The sequence below is a fragment of the Suillus clintonianus genome (genome assembly GCF_016758775.1).
Source record: "Suillus clintonianus strain FC179 chromosome Unknown DEU56scaffold_32, whole genome shotgun sequence".
Lineage (NCBI taxonomy): Eukaryota > Fungi > Basidiomycota > Agaricomycetes > Boletales > Suillaceae > Suillus > Suillus clintonianus.
In genome coordinates this window covers 158,379-180,079 of record NW_024539256.1, presented here as the reverse complement: position 1 = coordinate 180,079, position 21,701 = coordinate 158,379, and the positions used below count along the sequence as shown (strand labels likewise).

General features: G+C 50.4%; 9 protein-coding genes across 9 annotated transcripts; 5 read left to right on the top strand and 4 right to left on the bottom strand.

Annotated features, from left to right (window-relative positions):
• The first annotated feature begins 382 nt into the window (after window positions 1-382).
• DEU56DRAFT_802045 (uncharacterized protein) lies at window positions 383-1,590 on the top strand. Its single transcript, XM_041353172.1, has 7 exons — window positions 383-447; window positions 581-682; window positions 735-1,113; window positions 1,170-1,294; window positions 1,390-1,421; window positions 1,443-1,509; window positions 1,540-1,590. Exons 1-6 carry the CDS (start codon window positions 415-417, stop codon window positions 1,507-1,509), a joined length of 738 nt encoding a protein of 245 aa, XP_041208823.1. The 5' UTR covers window positions 383-414; the 3' UTR covers window positions 1,540-1,590.
• Window positions 1,591-4,742: 3,152 nt separating this feature from the next.
• On the top strand, window positions 4,743-5,623 carry DEU56DRAFT_944937 (uncharacterized protein). Its single transcript, XM_041358991.1, has one exon. The coding sequence runs from the start codon at window positions 4,783-4,785 to the stop codon at window positions 5,587-5,589; it is 807 nt and encodes a 268-aa protein (XP_041208822.1). The 5' UTR covers window positions 4,743-4,782; the 3' UTR covers window positions 5,590-5,623.
• Window positions 5,624-6,160: 537 nt separating this feature from the next.
• Window positions 6,161-6,781, bottom strand: DEU56DRAFT_697411 (uncharacterized protein; the record flags this gene model as incomplete). The annotated part of the gene is made up of 1 exon (XM_041347256.1): window positions 6,161-6,781. A coding segment is annotated over one exon (621 nt), but the record flags the coding sequence as incomplete, so codon positions are not given.
• A 463-nt stretch (window positions 6,782-7,244) lies between these two features.
• Window positions 7,245-7,565, bottom strand: DEU56DRAFT_886827 (uncharacterized protein; the record flags this gene model as incomplete). Its single annotated transcript, XM_041356204.1, has 1 exon — window positions 7,245-7,565. One exon carries the CDS (start codon window positions 7,563-7,565, stop codon window positions 7,245-7,247), a length of 321 nt encoding a protein of 106 aa, XP_041208820.1.
• Window positions 7,566-8,194: 629 nt separating this feature from the next.
• Window positions 8,195-9,625, top strand: DEU56DRAFT_802031 (uncharacterized protein; the record flags this gene model as incomplete). Its single annotated transcript, XM_041353171.1, has 1 exon — window positions 8,195-9,625. A coding segment is annotated over exon 1 (1,372 nt), but the record flags the coding sequence as incomplete, so codon positions are not given.
• A 443-nt stretch (window positions 9,626-10,068) lies between these two features.
• DEU56DRAFT_980490 (uncharacterized protein) lies at window positions 10,069-11,892 on the top strand (the record flags this gene model as incomplete). The annotated part of the gene is made up of 2 exons (XM_041359786.1): window positions 10,069-10,094; window positions 10,158-11,892. Exon 2 carries the CDS (start codon window positions 10,171-10,173, stop codon window positions 11,890-11,892), a length of 1,722 nt encoding a protein of 573 aa, XP_041208818.1. The 5' UTR covers window positions 10,069-10,094; window positions 10,158-10,170.
• A 305-nt stretch (window positions 11,893-12,197) lies between these two features.
• On the bottom strand, window positions 12,198-12,903 carry DEU56DRAFT_336197 (uncharacterized protein). The gene has a single exon (XM_041345732.1). It carries the CDS (start codon window positions 12,795-12,797, stop codon window positions 12,285-12,287), a length of 513 nt encoding a protein of 170 aa, XP_041208817.1. The 5' UTR covers window positions 12,798-12,903; the 3' UTR covers window positions 12,198-12,284.
• A 297-nt stretch (window positions 12,904-13,200) lies between these two features.
• DEU56DRAFT_802009 (thioredoxin-like protein) lies at window positions 13,201-14,478 on the top strand. The gene is given in 8 exon segments (XM_041353170.1): window positions 13,201-13,262; window positions 13,320-13,340; window positions 13,394-13,495; window positions 13,548-13,926; window positions 13,983-14,108; window positions 14,153-14,155; window positions 14,166-14,216; window positions 14,342-14,478. 7 exon segments carry the CDS (start codon window positions 13,230-13,232, stop codon window positions 14,207-14,209), a joined length of 708 nt encoding a protein of 235 aa, XP_041208816.1. The 5' UTR covers window positions 13,201-13,229; the 3' UTR covers window positions 14,210-14,216; window positions 14,342-14,478.
• DEU56DRAFT_336202 (putative RNA helicase) lies at window positions 14,219-21,618 on the bottom strand. The gene is made up of 13 exons (XM_041345733.1): window positions 19,932-21,618; window positions 18,626-19,875; window positions 18,266-18,575; window positions 18,075-18,210; window positions 17,977-18,025; window positions 17,832-17,927; window positions 17,699-17,777; window positions 16,793-17,644; window positions 16,485-16,741; window positions 16,038-16,431; window positions 15,027-15,989; window positions 14,870-14,973; window positions 14,219-14,818 (listed from the first exon to the last, which is right to left on the bottom strand). The coding sequence occupies exons 1-13, from the start codon at window positions 21,510-21,512 to the stop codon at window positions 14,386-14,388; spliced, it is 6,504 nt and encodes a 2,167-aa protein (XP_041208815.1). The 5' UTR covers window positions 21,513-21,618; the 3' UTR covers window positions 14,219-14,385.
• Between the last annotated feature and the right edge of the window lie 83 nt (window positions 21,619-21,701).

Below are 21,701 nucleotides of genomic sequence, written 5' to 3'. Positions count from 1 at the left end.
ACGAAAGATGGAAGATCATTTCAGATGGTCCCCGAGCACTGCCAACCGTGACGACGAGTGGCAGGCCTGGAGCTCTGTCAGCCTATCACGGCAAAGGGCGGCAGATACCGAACGCGCGTAGAATCTCACTGCCTTCTCCCGAAGTACAACTGACTCATTAACATTCACTAGGTGACCAGATGAGCTATGTACAGGGATAATGCTGATTGACAAGAATTCTAAAGATATGAACAGTAAGTAAGACTCTTTCCCACACGTACAGCAGCATGCTCAGATTTCTACCTTCCTGATACTAGTAGCACCAAGAAGCGATGCAATAGTAACCGATATCACCTGAAAGCTCCAATGCTTGCTGCGCACATAAATATGAGAGCTTTCTTCTGTCCAAGTCACCCAAACTACTATTAAACCATCATGTCTGAACAGCTCACTCTGTACCTTCACAAGGTGAGTTGAACGATGGAGAGTGAAGAGGAAGACTCATCTGACCCATGACCCCCGCAGGCCTCACCCTTTAGCCACAAGGTGAAATTTCTGCTGACGTCGCACTATTTCACGAGTCTCTAACGCAAATAGACAGGTCGAGCTGGCTCTTATCGAAGCCAATGCACCCTACAAGGCCTACCAAATCAATCTCGCCAATAAACCAGAGTGGTTCCTCAAAGTGAATCCCGTTGGTGAGGTACGTGCAATGACGTTCTGTGTCTATTGCACATGAATGTAATATCACATAGATACCCGCTATGACATACGGGGGACCCAGTGTCGAACCCGAGGATCCTTCGCCGCTGTCCGCTAAAATCGCAGAATCAAATGTTATCCTCGAGTTCTTAGCGGACCTCTATCCAGACTCTGGCCTCCTGCCAAAGGATCCTGTTCTGCGTGCCAAAGTCCGCTTCTTCATCAATGCGACTACTAAACATTTCGAGAATCCTTGTTACGCCTTCATCAGAGGGCGCGAGCCATATGAGAATTTCCTGAAGGGGATTGAATTTATTCAAGGACTTCTCGAGGAGGGTAATGAGTTCGCGGTTGGAGATCATTACACCATTGCGGATGCGTGCATCACTCCGCACCTCACAAGGCTCAAGATCGTCACCGAACATGACCTAGGTATAGCACCCATTCGTGCCTTTTCCCGAGCAGTCGAGCCTGATTAATGGAAACAGGGAGATTCCCTGTTGGGATGGGGTATAAGCTAGGCGAGGAGTTAAAGGCACCCAAGTTCGCCAAATTCATGAAATACGTTCAGCGAATGCTGGAGCGTCCGAGCTTGAAGCAAACCTTCGATGAGGTGTGTATACGACTAAACGAACAACTATGACTTACTTTACTTTGCGTATAGGAATATCTGATCACATTCTTCAAGGCACATATACCTGAGGACAGATACCAGTAGTCAGCTTCGTACGACAGAGCTTGTAGCTGTCAGAGAATTGCAGTATATCCTGGCGAGTGATAGATAAACCATACAATTACCAATCGGCAAAAAGCTGTATACGACAATGACCGTAGAGATACATCGAAATCTTACATGAGCACAGCAACTACTCCATCTCATCTCCATTATCATCATCGCTGTCACTGTCCTCGCCCTCGCCGCAACACCAATGCGTTCCAAACTTAGATCATGTTTTGCGCCAACGTACGAATCGCAGATGACGTAGAATTTCCAAGCGTGGTACTCTTTTGCGCTAGGTGACCTCATGACTGATGCGAGGTGGGACGACCACAACTAAAGGACAATCCGCAGCACCTAACTTCACAAGAAAATAATTCTCTCGTCCCACCATTTGAGCCTTCTGTGTCTGTTGGTTGTTCTTGAGACACTTGTATCCCCGGTGCAGGGTGACCTGGTTGCGTTGAACTGCCGGCCTCATTGCCGCTTGTACGTTGCATAGCTGCAGCCGCTTCGGCGTTAGTTTCTGGGGTGATACCATATCTCTGTTCGATTGTTAAAGACGGTTGAATATTGGCCATTGTTGGGCACTCACATCTTCATCGCGGGCAGGAGAAACATCAACGATGCGTCTAGAGATTCTTACAGGAAACGGATTAAAATTCCAACGCCGAGGCTCAAGCGGTATTGATTGTGGCACATTCGCAGGTCGAGTCCTGACATGCAGCGAACCGAGTAAATTACGCCAACGAAAGGCAGACGATGGCTTCGCAGCCGGAACTGGGTGACGAGGAGTTATGATTGAATCATTGCCCCAAAAGTCATCGCCCTGCATTAATGTCAGGCTAGTAAGAGCTCGAGAGTTCAAATCCATACTGACATATCTCGCCAAGCCTCTGTTATTGGGTTGCCGCTTGGAAACCAGATGGGCGTCAGAGGCACAAGTGGGCAAATATGAGGCTCACAACTGATTGGCGTGCGTCTCTTGACCGAATAGCACGTCCCTAGCAGAGCAGTGAGATACGGGGTGAAACAGAACTGCAGATGACTTACCTTGCCCTTTGTGTCGTGCTGTACATTGCTCTCATCAGCGAATGACAACCAAACACCACTTAAAAAGCACAAGCACACTCACTTTATTATTGCCCTGTTGTTTCAGCGCTGCCTCCATGCTCCATATGTAGACTTTCGCGTCTTTTCCAGCACTGACGATGTATTTTCCATCGGGGGACATGACAACAGCCAAGAGTTCATTGTCGTGCAAGAGTGGGTCTCCGACGGGCTGATTGGTCTCGAGGTCCCAAATGCGAACTGAACAGTCTCTTGACGCGCTAATAAGGTGACTTTCATCGGGGGAAAGACAGAGGGAGCTTGTGCCGAGGGCATGAGCTCGAAAAACAACAAGCTCCTTCCCATCAATTGACTGCCATTTTCGGATAGTGGTATCGAATGACGCAGAGAAGATGTATGCACTGTCCTTGGACCAACACAACGACGTCACTGCATGTTCATGTCCCTTGATCTGGATGAGCAGCTCGCCGTCCTTTGACCACACGCATATCATGTTCAAATTGTCCTCCCCACCACTCGCGAATTTGTCGCATTGTGGAGAGTATTTGACGGCAATGACCCAACCGTGACCGGTCTTTATTGGTGTGGCTATTTGTCGGCCAGTATTCGGATTCCAGCGTCGTATGGTGCCATCCTGCGATCCACTTGCTATCTGCATGGCGTTGGAAGGCCAATCGACACACCTCACTGCAGCATTGTGCCCCTTCCACGGGTCGCCGACCATGGTACCTTCTTTTATATCCCACAGCCATATTGTCCCATCTGGGCTTCCACATACCACCATTGTTTCGTCGGGAGACACTGCCATTGGGCCCATCCGTGCCCCATGACTATCCAAAGGCTTCCCCACTGGTTCTCCGTCTCTTGTCCACTGACGAATAGAACCATCTTCCGATGCGCTCATTATATTGCAACTGGTGCCCAAACAGGAAAGGCTCCGAATGGTTTTGGAATGACCCTCGATGACACACTCCGGGATCAAGCTCCCTGCTGGGCGTTCTGGCGTTGGTTTTTCCCACGACGTGGTCCGAGTATTGTGATTGACAAAGTACGACTGACCGAGTGGTGAGATGTGCCATTCGCATCCGGGAACAATGAGTTGCCAGGGTTCATCTATGCTCAACCATGAGTTCCTCGCTTCTAGTGGCACATTCTTCACTGACCTAGTCGCACTCCTGGTAAAGGTCGGTTTTTTGTTGTCATTGCGAGCGTGTCATCATGATATTGTATGCTCTCATCCCACATCTTATACTGCCACCATTGAGGAGGAAGCGCTTCAATCCCGCCTGCTTCGTGTTGTGTCAGTGAGTAGGTATCACATTACGGTTACTTACCTTCCCAAAGTGCATCTTGGCGATGCTGTGCACCATAGCGTGGCAGATCCTTCTCCCTCATTCGAAGAGGTGCTGAAAATGGTGAGTCCAACATCACTCCTCGTTCTGGGCCATCTCTTCGTTTTGCCGACGTGTTTGACTTGGCCACATCGTGTTGCATGATACTGATTAAGAAAAGTTTTTTAAATATCACCGTCCTTTGCAGACGAGTTAACAATGAGACAAAGCGCCGAGACAGCGACGAGGTGACCTGTTAGACGCCGGTCGATCGGCTGTGCAAGTTGAATCGCAAGCGCTGTATGATCCCTGCACACCGTGACATGAGAAATTCGTCAGCGAACGTGAAGATGCCAAGGCGAGGTATTACAGAGTGCTCAGTGGACCAATATAGTCTATCATGTACTTATGTCTGTCGAAATAAGTAAAGCTAAGTGTTTTGGTTGGCAATGCGGCAGGATGTGAGCTCATTGTAGACAAGGTGGCGAGGTTGAGCTTTGGCATTGATCCATCGAGGGGCAAAGATGACGTGATTCTGAGAGCTTCTGACCCAACAAGAGAATGTGCATCAGGAAAACGCACAAATCCTGTAGGCAGCCGTTACCTATGTAGACAGCGCCATCCCACGTTAGGTCACACGCGCATGAATCGAGCTATCATAGGCTCTGTAGGCTTCCTGCAAGTCCTCAATTGAGAGTTGAACGTTGAACTCGAAGGAAGCTGACGGACTTTATGCGCTCAGCTTATCCTAGAATGGACATAACTCTGTGCCTGGTTGTGGATTCGGTTCGAGGATCCAAGTTCTGGAGGAAGAAATTCAGCGGCATAGTAGGGTGGGTCAACTTGAAAAGTCCAGCGGTGAACCGACGTGTAGGTTGGTTTTTGCAAGGAACTGGTAGTGGTGACCTGCCTGAAAATCAGGGGTAATAACCTGTCAGTTGGAACTTGTGTGCATTCCTGCCCGAGGCACGAGAGCGTGGGATGCCGGGTTTCGGGCTGATCCGTCGTGGTGCTTCTTCCATCGGAAGTATCCTCTTGTTCCTGCACCACGAGGTATCCGCCCTGTTGTGGTTCTGCACATCGCTCGTAGCTAGTATTACTCGCTCTGTAGTATCTAGCTTGCTCTTTTGTTGTTCTGCCTCTGCCCGTCATCAGCCTTTCCAGTCTGCCCTCCTTCCAACTCTCATCATGGTTGGCACCCGTCGCTTCCCTCGGCCGCTAACCCCTGTTCCCGATTCTTCTGGCGATTCGCCTGCGGCCCCACCCGCCGTCGACCTCGCTGACTTGGCGGATTTGGCGGAAAACACAGCTCCGGGGCCTCCACGCCTTGGCAGCGTTATCTGCCCATCTGACGAGCAGGCTGAAGAGGATGGCTTACTCTCCCCCGTGCATCTTTCCCGCGGCAGAGTTCGCATTCGCTCTGGGAGTTCCCCAGGCTCTCCTGCCCCTCCTGCCTCCAAGAAATCCAAAGGGAAGCAGAAGGCCTTCCCTCCTGACTTCCATGGCTTCTCCCCCAACACGCCCTTAGTGGGGCCTTCAGCCCCACCCTCGCCTGCTCCTTCAGGCCTAACCCTGCGCAGGGAGGGACAACAAAAGAGCAAGCTAGATACTACAGAGCGAGTAATACTAGCTACGAGCGATGTGCAGAACCACAACAGGGCGGATACCTCGTGGTGCAGGAACAAGAGGATACTTCCGATGGAAGAAGCACCACGACGGATCAGCCCGAAACCCGGCATCCCACGCTCTCGTGCCTCGGGCAGGAATGCACACAATTTCGGGCTTTGACGTGGCAGGGAGGAGAAGTTGTGTGCAGTGCAGGAGAGGGGCAAGCCAGAAAAACCTTCCCGGGTTTTGGGCGGGGGCACGGACAAAACCGTCTATCGACGGGATTGGCCAGTGACCGGTGCGTGCCGAGGGGAGGAGGAACCCCAACCCTGAGCCAAAGGCCAGGCGGAGCCGCAGGGACGAGGAACGAAGGCGCGCAACCCAAACGAGAGAAGGCGGAGGCATCTAGCTAGGCCGTTGGAAGGTTCTCAACATGACGAGGGGCCAGGAGGTCAACGTTACGCCAGTAACGAAGGAAGGCGTCGGATGACCAACGTCCCAGAGTTTTGACAACGTCTGTAGGGACGCCTGCCAGAAGTAGCTCGGTAGTACCCCCAATACGAAAAGAATGGCCAGATGCGGAGGGAATGCCTGCTGCAAGCCATATGGCGTTACAACGTTGCATGAGTTTCCGGCGAGTAAGGCAACGAAGACCAGAGGATGAGTGGTAACAAAACAGGGGAAGATTGACATCGAAGACGTTAAGAGCAAGGTGCTTTTCGAGCGCTTGAATGGGATCGGAAAGATCATTTTGCCGGCAGATGACGACTTCCTCCCCTCGGTTTTTCTTCACTTTTGTGAAGGGAAGAAAAAGTTTGCGAGAGCCGTTGAGGTTAATGGGGGGGGAAAGGTGAAGTCTAAAGGAAATGTGGGCATCCTGGAATGAAGACTCCCAGGATGAAAGGATCTCTCCAAGTCGGAGCTGTCCCCACATGGCCGTACAGGCCGCTGCCAAACAGCAGGCGTCGAAATAGCTGGTGGGGTCGAGGTGTGTAGCGAGCACCAGTAACATCGATCGAGTGATTGGTGGTCGAGGAGGGTGGAAAGAGGAAGAAGGCGCTAGGTTGGAAACACCATTGAGGACGAAGTGTAGGCGAGTTCCGCCCATCCAACGGGCGTTGTGATATGCATGCCAAGCCTTAAGGGCTGACATGTGGTTGCGGACGGAGTCGCCTGCGAGTGTGCCCAAACGTGAGGTTGCGAATGCGCACAAAAGAACTTCGCTGGCAGGACAGCGTTCTGGAGGAGGTATGTTTTCTTGCTCGCAGAAGAGCAAGAAGCTGTGGATCGCTCCCCTGTACTTGCGCAGTGTAGAGTCAGCCCACGCTGCGTCGAGGGCTCGTTGGATACGGTCGTGAGCGAGGGATGAAATGGTGGAGTCCGAGGAGGGAGGCATAAAGGCAAAGGAGTGCTGGAAGCAAGCGAAGGTAGGGGTAAGGGATGGAGTGGCAGACACTAACAAATCAAGGCAGGTAAGGAAGTGAGACAAGAAATCAGGCGAGAATGCAATGGGAACCGGATGGAAATGGAATACCTTGAGCTAGGATTACCTGCCATCAAGGGATGGGTAAGAGGTAAAGGTACACCTTGAGCTAGGGTTACCTGCCAAGAGGTGGAGACCCAAATAGCAAACCATGCGAAGTGCTGGGAGACTCTGTTCTCAAGCTCACCGCAACCGAACGGGCGAGGGGAAACACTTCAAGATGTATTGCAGAAGGCGGGATACAGGGATGCAGTCAACAAGAAAGCGTGCGGAGACAATGCGAAACGGAACATGCAGGTGAAAACGGCAGGAGAAACAGTGAAAGTGACAAGAAAACAAATTGCAAATGAAATTAAACTAACGATAAGAGGCCTTTGAGGTATGATGGAAGTGGAGGTGGAAATTTAAAGCGAGAAAGGTGAGAGGGAAAGACGCCTCTTGAAATGCTATCTGAGAGGTTGTTGGCAGAGCTGACCCAACTAACCGAAATCCAAATATCGTGATCTAGCGCGAAGGATGAGAGTTGACGGAGAACGTCGTTCTGGGCAAGACTGCGTGATCTCCCTGCCCTCAACGCCCCCACCACCCCTTGGTTGTCGGAGTAAAAGTGTAGGTGGACGTTGTGGAGGCCTGAATGGACGAGAGCGCGCACCCCGAGGTCAATGGCCACCATTTCGGCCCAGCCTATATCCCTACCCTCGGACTTCCAATCAGGGAGGAGACGCCAAGCCAGCCATCGAATACCGGCGAGGAAACCGATACCAAAGGAAGTGGAGGCGTCAACGAAGATTGATAAGTCGTGGGGAGGTGGGATTGAACGCAGTTTGCGAGAGCAGTCTTCGGCGCTGAGTTTGGTGTTCCACCAGTCAACGTCGAGGAGGACCTTGGGAGGAATTCTGTGAGTGAGAAGGGGAGAGGAAGAATGGTTAAAGGAAGCCAGCAGCCGGTGGAAGGACGGCAGACGTGACCGGCCTTCACGTAGGACGAGGCAACAATGTTGGAGACAGCCGATGACGCCTTCACAATCGGCGCGTGAAACAAAGGCGCCCGCGACCCACGGCATAAGGCGCGTGAGGTATTTTGAGCGTTTGGCGAGAGGGATTGATACGAGTTTAAGGACGAGGTCCCAGGAGAAGCCGAGATAAGGGAAGAGGAAGGCGAATGCCTTGAATTTTTCTGGTGCCCAAGGCCACCCAAGGTCGAAGGCAATGTCGAAGATGAGGGATTCATCGTAGGAGTACAACCACGGGGCGTGTGGGGAATTGCAAATAACTCCGAGTGGGGCCTGGGCTTTGCTTTTACCTCACTGATGTCTATGGCCCGGCTAAGCACTACTACATTCGCGACAATTTGCAGATCGTTGTTCTTGACGCCAATCGTCACCGCTCTAAATGTTATCATCTTCGTCACTGAAGCTTTCAGTGACAAGAAGCTCCAGCATGGGATCAATATTGATGCATTGTCATTCACTCATTCACATATCCCTTCTGTCGACGTGAACTATCCAGGACCCCACATCCATCGCCTGCCAGTGGAACTTCTACAACACATATTCTTGCTCGTCATGAATGACGTGCCAGACTGTCCTAGTATCTTCTTATATGGTGCCACCACAATCTCTGCCAATTTTGCCAACCCTCCCCTAGTCTTTACCCGGGTGTGCTGCCTTTGGCGAGCCATCGCACTTTCAACGACAAGGCTCTGGTCGCGCATCCATGTCATGCTTCCCGGGTTACGCCATGAATTCCGTCCACTCCTGCCACATCTGCTCCAGTGTTGGCTTGCCTGTTCTGGCTGTCAGCCACTCACCCTTCGCATCTGCAAACCCACATACTCTCGATTAAATTTGCAACAGTGCTACCTAGATGCAGATGCTCAACTGCTCAGGATCCTCCTTTCTGCGCGCGATCGTTGGGAAAGTGTAACTTTTAAGTATCCCATACACGACGCGTGGCGGTACCAAAGGAATGACGAGATCAGTGCACCTCAGTTGAGAACCTTGGGGTGTCACTGGTCGGATATCACCACATTTGATGCACCAAATCTCTCTCACCTACACATCATTGGTCTGGATATTTTTTTCCTCGAATTCAAACGCGGCAAAGACACTCATCATCTTTACTTCAAGAACACACACAGCCGGGCATCATCACCATGGATTTTCCCTACCCCTGCCTGCAACAATGTCCGTAATCTTCGCCTCCAGATAGGTTCCGCCCATATCATACACTTCACTGCAGTGATTTTCCCTCGTCTGGAGACAATCGTGGTGGATGAAATTTCATCAAAATCTAGCGCAAGGGACGACTCGCCGGTCACACATTCTTCCCTTGAATCAATGACACTCCCCCTAATCCTAGATCACGACCGCCAGTTTCTTCCGATTTTCAACAGCCGGCATTATTTTATGATTTTTATCGAGATATTCAACGGATTTCATCTTCCCATGCTACAGAAATTGACTGTAGTGGGAGTACCAAACAAACCGGAAGTTGATTGTATTATGGCGGCACTAGCAGTTGCACATTGCCACGTGCAGGTAATAGACTTTCAAGTGCCGCCGACCGAGGTTGACGTATCGGGTACAGCTGTTGAGCCGTTACTGTCGGTTGCGAAGGAGGTTACTGTCTGTGGAGTGCTGTATTCCCGTTCCCCGTGCAATTCGTACAAACCTTGTTTGATCTAGGTAGATGAAGCAAGGCTTCCATGCTGAAATGCGATTCAGATCTCGACCGTCACAGAACAATGGACCTCTTCGTTCTACTATGGTTCGTCACTCCCCTGCTTCAAGTTTTACATCATACGTTCTTGTTACACTGGTTATCTATTGTGACTGCTGAATCTTTTGTGACCTTGGATCCATAACCGCCGGGTCTTCTTTCCACTACGGTCTCAGTTACAAGAGCGTTCTCGTCTATTTGAGTAGCGGCGGCTTCTGCAGATATAACTCACAACTAACCTCTGCTTTATCGCGTGCTGCAACCAAGGTAAGACATTTAACTGTTCCTTGAGATTTACCTATGCTTACACTCCGCAAAGCTGTTTGATACAGGTAAACCAGACATCAGTTATCGCGTGCTACGACTGACAGTATCTATTGGATATAGATCCGTGCGACACTGCCATTGTTCTTATACCTGAATCCTTGTTCGAATCCGTTGCAAACACTGATTTGTGAAACCTGTCCCCCGAACCACAAAAGGTGATGAATACTTGCAGCTAACTGAGGTTTCGTCTGCACTCAACTGACGACTTTGCCCCACAGATCTTCCATTGCGATGATGTCATCTCCCCTGGCCGATGTTACGTCCACAAGTGCATCCGCTGACATCGACAAAGACCTTGCTGCATTAGCTGAGTCCATGCGCGAACTTAACTATCGCAAGGATTGTATCGACATCGAACTTGCTATATTAGCTGAGTCCGCGCGCGTCCTTCGCTCTCGCAAGAACGCTCTGGTCCCCCGCATATCTCGCCTTCCAACTGAGGTTCTCGAGAGCGTCTTCGAATACTTGGAAGAAGTGAAGCGTTTCGATGGATCTGCGCACGATGATGTCCCTGCTTGTCTAGTGGTCACACACGTCTGCAGACACTGGCGCACAGTCGCTCTCGAGTGCCCCACTCTTTGGACATTCATCTATACTCCCTCTCCTCGTTATGTGGGTATCATGCTCGAGAGGTCGAAGGACTTTCCTTTAGTCGTCACCTACAACACTGAGGTCTCGCTACAAGATTGCTTGGTGCCAATCCTGTCACAACTACCTCGAATCAAGATCCTACGATTTACCTCACCATTTTGGGAAGTCAAGCACATTACCGACTTGTTATTATCACAGCCCGCACCATTGCTTGAAGTTTTCGAATTCTACAGCTTGAAGCCCCCTGGTGCCCCATTATTCACACACAGGCTCACTTCAAGCGACATCTTTAAAGAACGAGCACCTCGGCTTCGGAGTGTTGAACTTGGGATGTTTAGCTTAAGCTTGGCAGCGCATGTTTTCAGTGGGCTTCGAACTCTATGCGTCACAAGAACGACCACCTATCAAACTACCGTACCGGAGCTCCTGTCAGCTCTGAGCCGTATGCCTGCATTGGAGCATCTTACGGTCGAGAAGCTGGACATAGTTTCCAGCACAACGAAGCTCGACGAAGTGTCACTCGCTCGGTTGAAAAGTATAGCGCTAGGTGCCATCTCGATCCGGGATGCCACGTCTCTCTTCGAGCACTTATCCATTCCCGCCAATGCCAAGATCGCTCTAAAACTCACCAAAATCGGTGGCCCTCAAGACTTTTCTGGTCTATTTTCGGCCATGAACAGGTATCCTAATGGGACTGGTTCCGTCTTTCGGTCCATGCGCGCCATCGACTATTGTATCCCTTCTTTTGTTGTCCAGTTTAGCACGTCAACGGAGATGCAACAGCCAGACATCTGGAATACTCCTGACGATGATATACGACTATCAATTCAATTTACCTTCGAGGTATGGGAGCAAGCCGAGCCAAGCATCATATATGATATATGTCGGCTCGTCACTGGCACGCAAAACAAGATTCAAACATTCGCTTATGGGTCAGATCACCGTCCAACCAGAGATTTCTGGCGCGCTGGGTCCGCCTTCTTGCCGGAGGTCGAAATGATCTATAATAACTGCAGCCACATTGGAGGCCTCATCGATGCCCTCAAGATCAACGAAGGCGAACAGGACCCAGATATATCATATCCCTCCCTCCGCGCTCTATTCATCGAATCGGTCACTTTCGAGGATGGTGACGCTGAAAAGCTTAAGGATGCCATGAAAACGCGAGCCCAACATGGTGTCTGCATACAGTCCCTCCGACTCGTAGAGAACGATTTTTTAAGCGCTGATCAGATTCAAGGTTTTAGGGAAGTGGTTACGGATGTTGTGGAACAGGATGGTCCTCTTACAAGGTTTGAGAATTGGTGGGCAAACAGTTTTCAATGCAGTGACTCTGACTCGTGGCCCGGGATAATGGAATGATACTAAGGCTAGATTGATGTTGTATTTTTGTTCTTATCGTCGACTGCTGTACAGCTTGTATCTCATGGTCTTTCCTAGGCGGACCAGGCCTAATATACCAGAATATACCCCGGATCCATACCATGATTTATGATTTATGCTTTGTGCTTAGCGATAATACACGCCTTCAAATTTGTCCTAAACATGAGTGTCCTAGTACAACGAAATTTGTACGGTAACGACTCGGAGTGCGTGCGAAGATGCGTCTGTGTGCAAGAATGACAGAAAAAAAACGGTGAATATTGCGCGATGAAAATGATCAATGGACCTTCAAGACCACTAACGTTCCAGCGCTCCAGTCACTGGCAAGCGCTCCGCACAAGAGCAGCCTCGAGCTCGAGCAGTAGCCTTCGTTAACGCCGGTCCTTGATTCCCAGCTCGGTGACACCTTGTTTGCTTGCTACAGAAGTGTATGTTAGCGTGGTATGTAGTGTAGCGAGTGTATTGGCGTATGTCACCGAGATGTTTGTGAGTGTCGATAGTTTAAGGATGACAACAGTACTAGTTCCTGTGTACCATGGTGGAGTCCATGAGGGACTGAAACGGTTTACAATCAAATTACAATTTGCACGTGACCGCGTATTTGCCTCGTGTTCGTTCATGATGGTGTTCACTGTTGTTAGACTACTGCTAGGACATTGGAGGGGCTGTGGGGAAGACGACGCACCAGGAAAGGGATCGTGCAGAAAATTCATGTCGTGTTGAGGAAGGAAATGTGGTTTGAGAGGGAGGCGAATTCTAAAGTTGTTTGGGAGCCTCGGGGAAGCTGGATGGTAGAGTCCGTGAGCGGATGGGTGTTGAGACGACCATGACCTCGTTGTCTGCGAATGGCGGAGGTGCCGTTGCGAGGGTAGATCAGTCGCCATCAACTTGAACCTGAAGGCAAAGGTTAGCAGATGGGCCGAATGCGCGTAGACTCACTGCCTTCTCCTAAGTACCTTCCCAACTCAAGTACTTATTCACATGGGTAAGCTCGGCTGATTAAGTTAGTGACAGATTTCAGTCAGCAACTAACTTGATGCGAACTACCAAGAATTAGCAGGCGCCGGATTTCAGTCAGCAACTGACTCACCAAGCTACGGCATAATACTGATTAACAAGAATTCTGAAGATCTGAGGAGTAAGACTCGTTCCCACACGCAGCATGCTCAATCTTCTCCCTTCCTGATTACAAACAACTTCAAGTGAGCGTCGGCCAACGATGCGACAACCGATGTCACCTGAAGGCTCTGCTTGCCGCTGCGCACATAAATATGAAGGCTTTCTTCTGTTCAAGTCACCCAAACTACTATTAAACCATGTCTGAACAGCTCACTCTGTACCTTCACAAGGTGAGTTGAACGATGGAGAGTGAAGAGGAAGACTTATCTGACCCATGACTCCCGCAGGCCTCGCCCTTTAGCCACAAGGTGAAATCACTGCTGATGTCACACCCTTTCATGATCCTGACGCAAATTGACAGGTCGAGCTGGCACTTATCGAAGCCAATGCACCCTACAAGGCCTACCAAATCAATCTCTTCGATAAACCAGAGTGGTTCCTCAAATTGAATCCCGTTGGCGAGGTATGTGTAATGATGTCTTGTGTCTATTGCGGATGAATGTAATATCACATAGGTGCCCACTGTGACATACGGGGGGCCCAGTGTCGAACCCGAGAATCCTTCGCCGCTGTCCGCTAAAATCGCAGAATCGAATGTAATCCTCGAGTTCTTGGCGGACCTCTATCCAGACTCTGGCCTCCTGCCAAAGGATCCTGTTCTGCGTGCCAAAGTCCGTTTCTTCATCAATGCGACTACTAAACATATCGGGGATTCGAGTTACGCCTTCGTCAAAGGGAGTGAGCCATATGCGAATGTCCTGAAGGGGATTGGATTTATTCAAGGACTTCTCGAGGAGGGCAGTGAGTTCGCGGTTGGAGATCATTACACCATTGCGGATGCGTGCATCATTCCGCACCTCGCAAGGCTCAAGATCCTCGCCGAAAATGACATAGGTACACCACCCACTCATTCCTTTTCCCGAGAAGTCGAGCCTGATTAATGGAAACAGGGAAATTCCCTGTTGGGATGGGGCACAAGCTAAGCGAGGAATTGAAGGCACCCAAGTTCGCCAAAATCATGAAATACGTTCAGCGAATGCTGGAGCGTCCGAGCTTGAAGCAATCCTTCGATGAGGTGTGTATACGGCTATGTGAACGACTGTGACTTACTCTACTTTGTGTTTAGGAGTCTCTGATCACATATTTCAAGATGGTTTTCACGGAGCGTGTACAGTGAACATATACCCTGATGACAAGATACCAGTAGTTAGCTTCGTACGACAAAGTCTGTAGCTGTCAGAAATTTGCAGTATATCCAAGCGAGTAATAGATAAACCATACAATTAACAATCGGCAAAAAGCTATACGACAATGACGGTAGAGATACATCGAAATCTTACAAGAGCATAGCAACTACTCCTCCATCTCATCTCCACTATCATCATCGCTGTCACTGTCCTCACCCTCAGCAACATCAATGGGATCCAAACTTAGATCATGATCTGCGCCAACGTACGAATCGCAGATAACGAAGAGTTTCAAAGCGTGCTCTCCTTTTGGTAGCGTGAACTCCAATTTCACCGAGAGACTCTTGGTGACGGTGACGCGCTTGATTGATAGCAGCTGTTTCGTGCTCGGCTCCCCGACTACGAGCCACCAGTTCGCTATCTTTTTCGTTGGGTAGAAAGGTGCAACAACAGTTTGGTCATCGGGATCCTCCTCATCTGCGTCACGGGCAAGGGTAACCTGCATGGTGATAGGTGCACCAGCGGTATATTCTCCCTTGTCAAGCTTGAAGGACACATCAAGGGTGGGGTATGAGTTGACGAACGTCGCTACATCGCGCCTAGACATGCCGTCAAACACCGTTGAGATGGATAAATCCAATAGAACTCACATTTGACGACTATCCATCTTCAAAAGATCGTTGCGTTTGTCATCTTCCATCTCCATGACGTCGTAGACAGACTCGATTCCGGCAACCTTGCAACGTTTGATGACCTGTGTTGAAATTCAGTCAGCAGTGTTAATGGTGCCGAGAAGAATAGACATACCTCCGGCTCAAAGTGAGGGATTTGCTTGAGGGGCGAATCGGTCTCCCACATCGCCTGTACACACATCTGCGACAAATCCATTGCTCCCAATGCATTCAGCCATGCGTTTGAGGACATGACATCTACACATGCTGATAGCAGGTTCAAAACCTTCTCCAGAACTAAAACTTGGTCCGCTGCCAAGTCGGGCGGCAGTTGGATACGGGAGAAATGAGCCTGAAGGAGAAGGAATGTCTTGAAGTGCGGAGCTTCGAAGTCTGCACGATCGAGCTTGACGGGAACGCGGTCGTAGATGCGACGCAGAATGGTGTCTTCGTGTCGCCTGATAGGAATCGACTCGAACTCTGCAGAAGAGGCAACAACTTCAAGAAGACCTTTGAGTTTCGTCCGCTCCTTCAGTGACAGGGTATACACTTCCACGGTGACGTAGGAGATATTGTAGTACGCCGCAATCATCCCGAGGTTCAGTGCCGAAACGTCCATTTCATCTTCTATCGAGATACACTTTGAGTTAACCAGTTCTTGCAAGGTGTTCTCCACAAGTTCCGACAAGTGATCTGACAAATGCTGATGGCTGACGTTGTGAAGATTGTAGTAGTTGGGGTTTTGGGTCATTCGGCGGTAGAAGTACGTCCACGTCAGGATATCCATCGCATCTTGCTTGTTTTCAATCGTCTTGACGGCGATCTCGGCGAGGAAATAGTCGTGCAACAGATGGGTGGGCAGGTGGGACTCGATGGGCAGACCCTCTGCGAGGAACTTCTTGTAGAAGTCCTTGCGTGTCTGCTGACACATGAGGACACATCGACTGCGATCATCTTCCATTGGTCTGCAAGCACGACCCATCATTTGTAGGACGTCCATGACTGGGTAATCGACATATCGATGCTCTTTGCCCTCGTAGTATTGCACGCCCATTATGATCACCATGTAGCTTGCGACGGGTAGACTCCATGCAGTGTCCTGCATACACTCAGTTGCTAGTCAGTAGAAAGGTCGTAAAATACACACCTTAGACGCCACCAAAACTTGGATTGCTCCAGACTGGAATAAACGTTCGACAATGTGTTTGTCTTTCTTATCGAGCGCCTCGTGATAATACCCTATACCATGTTTTAGGCATTCGACAAGACCATTCTCCTTGATGTGGTCGAGGTGGAGCTGCAAGTCGGCTTCTTCGATATTCAAGAAGCGATCGGGGTTGCTGTCTGCTCCGCAGTGGACCAGCAAGTCGTCAACCGTAAGGCGGCACTGGCGTCTTGATGGGACGAATATGACGACGGGTTTGGTCGGTGCGTGCTCAACAATAGCGAGATAAGCAGGCTTAGACATGGAGATCATCAGGGAAGGGAAATGAGGGATGGTGAAGCTTTGGAGATGTATATCCATGTCCAGCGGCCTCGAGCTACAAAATATCACTTAGTAACCTGAAAGTTAATTACGGACTGCAAGATGTACCTAGGCGAAAAGTTGAATATTGCATGCGATGGTGCACCCATCCATTCACCGAGGTCTCTGGCATTAGCGAGTGAGACACCACAGGCGACAATGCGAGTCTTAATCTCCGTTTGCGCAGAGACATAGCGGGTCCTAGAGATCACCACTTCGTACGTCGGACCCACTTCTCCACCTACGAGCTGGATTTCGTCTGCAATCAATAGCCCGATGTTCTGCACATTCTTGCGCTGTCGCCATCTTCGAGACAGGATATCCCACTATAAATATCGGTTTAGTGAAAGATTTACAACGTAATTGAAGAAACTAACCTGGGATGGGGTGCAAACAATGACATCACCCTTCTCAAGGAGTCGGAGATCAGCGCTGGTGTCTCCTGTGAGGCTTACAATCTTTTTGCCGCCCTGCAGGCCGCTGAACTTCTGGCGCCACTCCGCAACACGCTGGTCTACCATTTCCTGGTAGGGTTCAATACAAACCGCCCTGGGCTGCTCCCGTTTGCTCCAAAGGCGGAGCAGAGCAAATTCGGCACAGATAGTCTTGCCGCTTCCAGTAGGTGCGCCAATAAAGACATTCTCATCAGATGTGTATAGCGCCTGGAAGACCTGCGTCTGGATCTTATTGAATGTCTGAATGGTGGACGAGTATATGCTCTCGAAATCCTTGTTGTGCAGGGCAGACAGCGGAAGTGGCTGCAGCTCGAGAAGAGGAGTGGGAGGCGGGAACTTTTCTGGGAGAATCAAGTGTTTGAAGGAAATGGGTAGTCGGGTCTCGGCATGCAACCATCGGTCGGAGACGACAGATATGTAGTAGTTCGGGGGCACGGGTTCAAACATGGGAACCGTGATGGTGACGTTATGTTCGTCCTCAGCATAGCGCTGGCGCAAAACAAATGAGTCGTGGAAAAGAACAATCTCTCCATCGACATCTTCAACCATGATGAGGAATGTCTCAGCTGTTCCGTGAGTCTTCTCGTCCCATCGGAAGTCAGGGACAATAGACAAGTCGATACGAAGAAGTGAGCGGGTTATGGGCTGCACTTGTGCTTGCAGCTGCAGCTTGGGGAAGCTGTGGACCAAGCGATGCACGAGCCTTCCGGCGTTTGGGATGCCGATGAGCTCACCGATTTCTGGAGGGTCGAGATCAAAGTAGCGATACCATGGCTAATGTAAAAAAACATCTTAGCATATGCCTCACCTGAACCGACATAAACCTACGAATTGTTTTCCCTCCGCTTTTCTGATGACCTCCTGCGGAACGCCCTTGAATTGGCGAAGTGGCGTCATGGAGCCCCACCTGGAAACCAAACAATTAGTTGATAATCATCGATCTTATCAAAAAGCCACAAACATTCGGCGTTCAACCATCTTACATAGGTCAAGGCATGCACGCGCTGGCACTGCCCACCCTCGCTTCAGGCAGATCTCAAACATAGCACGAAGAATACTAACAGGTGTGTGAGCATGAGTAAAATAACTTAAAACAAAATACATACCGGCCGGCGGATTGCTGGACGAAGACCATGTCGGCCACGAGAGCGAAACCTAATTATCCAATCAGCACGACGCGACAAATAGCTAAATCATCACCTACCATCAAGTTTAAGCTGCGATATGTAAGCCTGTAGAAGGACGTTGATCTTCGCTGCGGGTTCATCGACGCTTTCCTTCACTGGAATGGGCACACGTTCCAACAGTTTACCGAGCTCAAGCTTCTCCTCTTGACGGACCTACAAAAGCGAGTGTTGAGATTCCCATTGCAAATAAAAAATGCTCGAGACATACCGGCAGAAGTTTGAACTCGTTTGAGAGCGCAAACACCCTGAACAGTTCCAATGTCGACATGGTTGGTCTCAGATGCTGGTTATACGTAGCCATGGAATTGTATGTGACATAGTAGTGAGACGCAATGCGGCCAAGCTCAGTGCTCTGGAAACGACCAGATTGACGCTCGTACTTGACGAGATGGCATTTCTCCAGCAGGACGGCGGCAGAATGTGCAATGTCAGCGCGTTTCTGGATAAGACCATTGTCGTCCTCTTGGTAATCAACGCCGATGCCATACAGTCCTGGGGACTTCAGCATACGAACATAGCTGCGGAAAATGTCAGTACTTTTACTGTTGTGAGAACAAGATGAGCTTACAGGTAAGTGTACCCCAACCACTGGACGGCCTCGTCGCGGTTGCGAACAGTTCCAAGAACGATCTCTGCGTTCAGGTTATCTGCAAGCTTCGATACGAACTGGGACTCGATTGGCAACTGCTGGTTCAGCAAGCTGAGGTAGTACTGCAGCTCGGCGTGGTTCGTGATGATGATGCCCTCACCATATGTGTCATATTGCGGACGACCAGCACGACCGAGCATCTGCAACACATCCTGGGAAGAGAGTTCAACCCAGCGGCCTTTCTCGGGGTTATAGATCTGCGTGCCCTTGATGATGACGGTGTGTGCCGGGAGGTTGACACCCCATGCGAGCGTTGCTGTGCAGACGAGCACCTGGACTGCACCATCTGCGAAAAGCTCCTCGACGAGATTTCGGTCTTCTCTAGTCATACCGGCGTGGTGAATAGCGAATCCAAACGGCAAGAGGTCACGCAGATTGCCATCTTTGACATTGCCTGCTTCCTCCGTGAGGATCTCACGCGTCGCTGAGTCGGGACGAACGAACTGCGTTATCGTCTCCTTCTCCATGGCCATGTCGCGAATGAACTTGGCGGTCTTGGCAGTCTCCTTGCGAGAGTGCACGAAAACGAGTGTCTGATTCTTGCCCGCTTGGTCAAGTACCTTCTCGTAGCAAACTTCGTTCATGACCTGGAAACGCTTGATAGCCTTCTTCTCGGTGACACCGATGAACTGCTGCTGAAGCGCACACGGACGATACGAGGCGTCGAAATAGAAGAGACCTTTCGATTCGTCCACGCGGAGGAATGTTGCAACGTCTTGGTAGTTCGGAAGCGTAGCTGAGAGACCGACTAGGCGAACGTACTCTCCTGTTTGCTCCATCCTCCGTATCGTTCGTGCCACAACACTCTCAAGCACAGGTCCACGCTCGTCGTGCAGCAGATGAATTTCATCAATAATCATGAGCCGAACGAGGTTGGTGTAACTCGTGTCGGTACTCTTGCGCGTGATGACATCCCACTTCTCGGGTGTGGTGACAATGATCTGTGTCTCCGAGATTTGCTGTTTCGTCATTTGAGAGTCGCCTGTGAGCTCGCCAACCTTGATCCCGAAAACGTTCAGCCGCGCGTTAAAGTTGCCAACCATTTCTTGGACAAGAGCCTTCATGGGTGCAATATAGACAATTTTGAAATCGTCGAGGGCAAATTCGCCTGTAGCCTCATCGCGATATTTTGACAACTCATTAAGGATGGTAAGCATGGCGACGTTGGTCTGCAAGGTCAACTTAGTCTCTGAAAATTTGAAAAATATAACGGGACCGTGCTCACCTTACCAGCGCCGGTAGGCGCACAGAGTAAGAGGGGTTCATCTGTACCGAAGGCAACTGGGTAAAGCTTGCTCTGAACTCGATTGAGCTTGGGCACGGTGAATGCCTTTCTTGCCCACTCCGGAAGTGCGGTGACTGGTACAAGCTCTTCCTCACCACCTTGCTTTTTCTGCGGTGCAGGGACATGGATCTCCTCGTATCCCTTGCGTGCCCGCTTGAATGAGCCCTCAGGAAGCTTACACTTCTTGTTGGACATCAGATGCCCCCCCTGACTGAATGCCATGCTCTCTAGGTCGACTGTGCGCTTTGGTTGCACCGTAGAGCCTGGTGCAAGGGTCGCTGTCTTCGGTACTGCTATCTTTTTCTCGTCCACATCCATGGCATCATCCTGCGCCTTCTTGGCCTGGCGGTCTCCAGCAAGCTCTCGCAAGATCCAACCGACGCCCTTCTCTCGCATAGCCACCTCGACATTGACCCGCTCATCTGCGTCACTCCGCATGAGCTTCGTGCACCATACCACCACGTCCCGGTTTTTGAGGAATTTTGTGATTACATGGAAGCTCTGGAACTCGAACAGCTCCATCAACTGGTTCTCGCAATCGCGCAGGCCTGATTCCGAACCGAGAATAGAGAGCACAGACGCTGCCTTGTCTGCTGCAGTAACTGGATCCGGGTAAACTTCCGATATCTGACGTTGCACCCAAAAACCATCAATCGCGTGCGGCGAGACGATGTCTTTGTCTGCTTTGGCTTTGCCCGTGCCACGAGTTGACGAGCCACCAATGACAAGCTCCTCAGGACCTGCTTCCTCAGCTTCTGGTGCAGTTTCATCTACTTCTGCCTCCTCTTCGTCACCTTCCTCGTCTGAACCGTCCCGAATTTCGTAGCCTTCTTCGTCCTCATCCTCTTGCTCCTCCTCGTCGAATACGACTGCAACTCCAACTTCGTCATCAATTTCGGCATCCTTGCGCTCCATGTCTGGGTCTGCCATCGTCTCATCCTCGGCGCCATAGTCGGTAATTTTTTGCGCTCGGGCCACTAGCTGAGAAAACACGTCGTTGGAAATAGGACCCAACACCTCCTGGATCTCTTTTTTCTTGTCAAAGTCCTTCATGCCCTCGTTCTTGAGTGTTTCAAGGACGGTGTCGGTCGCACTGCGAACAATGTCCTGTGCTTGGTCGCCCAGAACTTGGTGCACCGTGGATAGCATGACTTCGTAAACTTCACGAGTTTCGGCAGTACGTGGGCGGTATGCAAGTCCTTCAACGTCTTGCGTCGCCTCGATAATATCTGTGTACCCGAAACCAGCTTCTGCACGTCGCTTCACGACCTTTTCTGGGGCTTCCTGCTTGCCCGCGTCTCCTGCTTTTTTCTTCTTCTTCTCGACGTCTTTGGGCGCTTGACGCTGAACGCGTGAGCCCATCTCGCGAGGGTCAATCCGCCCTGCGAGGGAAGTAGGGGCACCATCGGGTTCTCTGTCTCTCCTGGGCAGAGCAGACCTATCAGCGGTCAAGACAAGGGATGAAATGGCACCATAGTTGTAGCCAGAAAGATCTGGTTTGCCTGTTGGTCTCCCAGACATTATATGAATTTGGTCAGAGATGGAAAAAATTAAGAGGAGCACGAACAACAATCGACTGTCGTCGTCGTTGACGTTGAAGACGAGCAGACCTAAATTTCCGAGTTTGTGGGTTGAATAAGCAGTTGATTACGTTAAAGTGGCTGTGCCAACCACCCATTGGCATCATTCAACGCCTTAACTTTTTCCAGA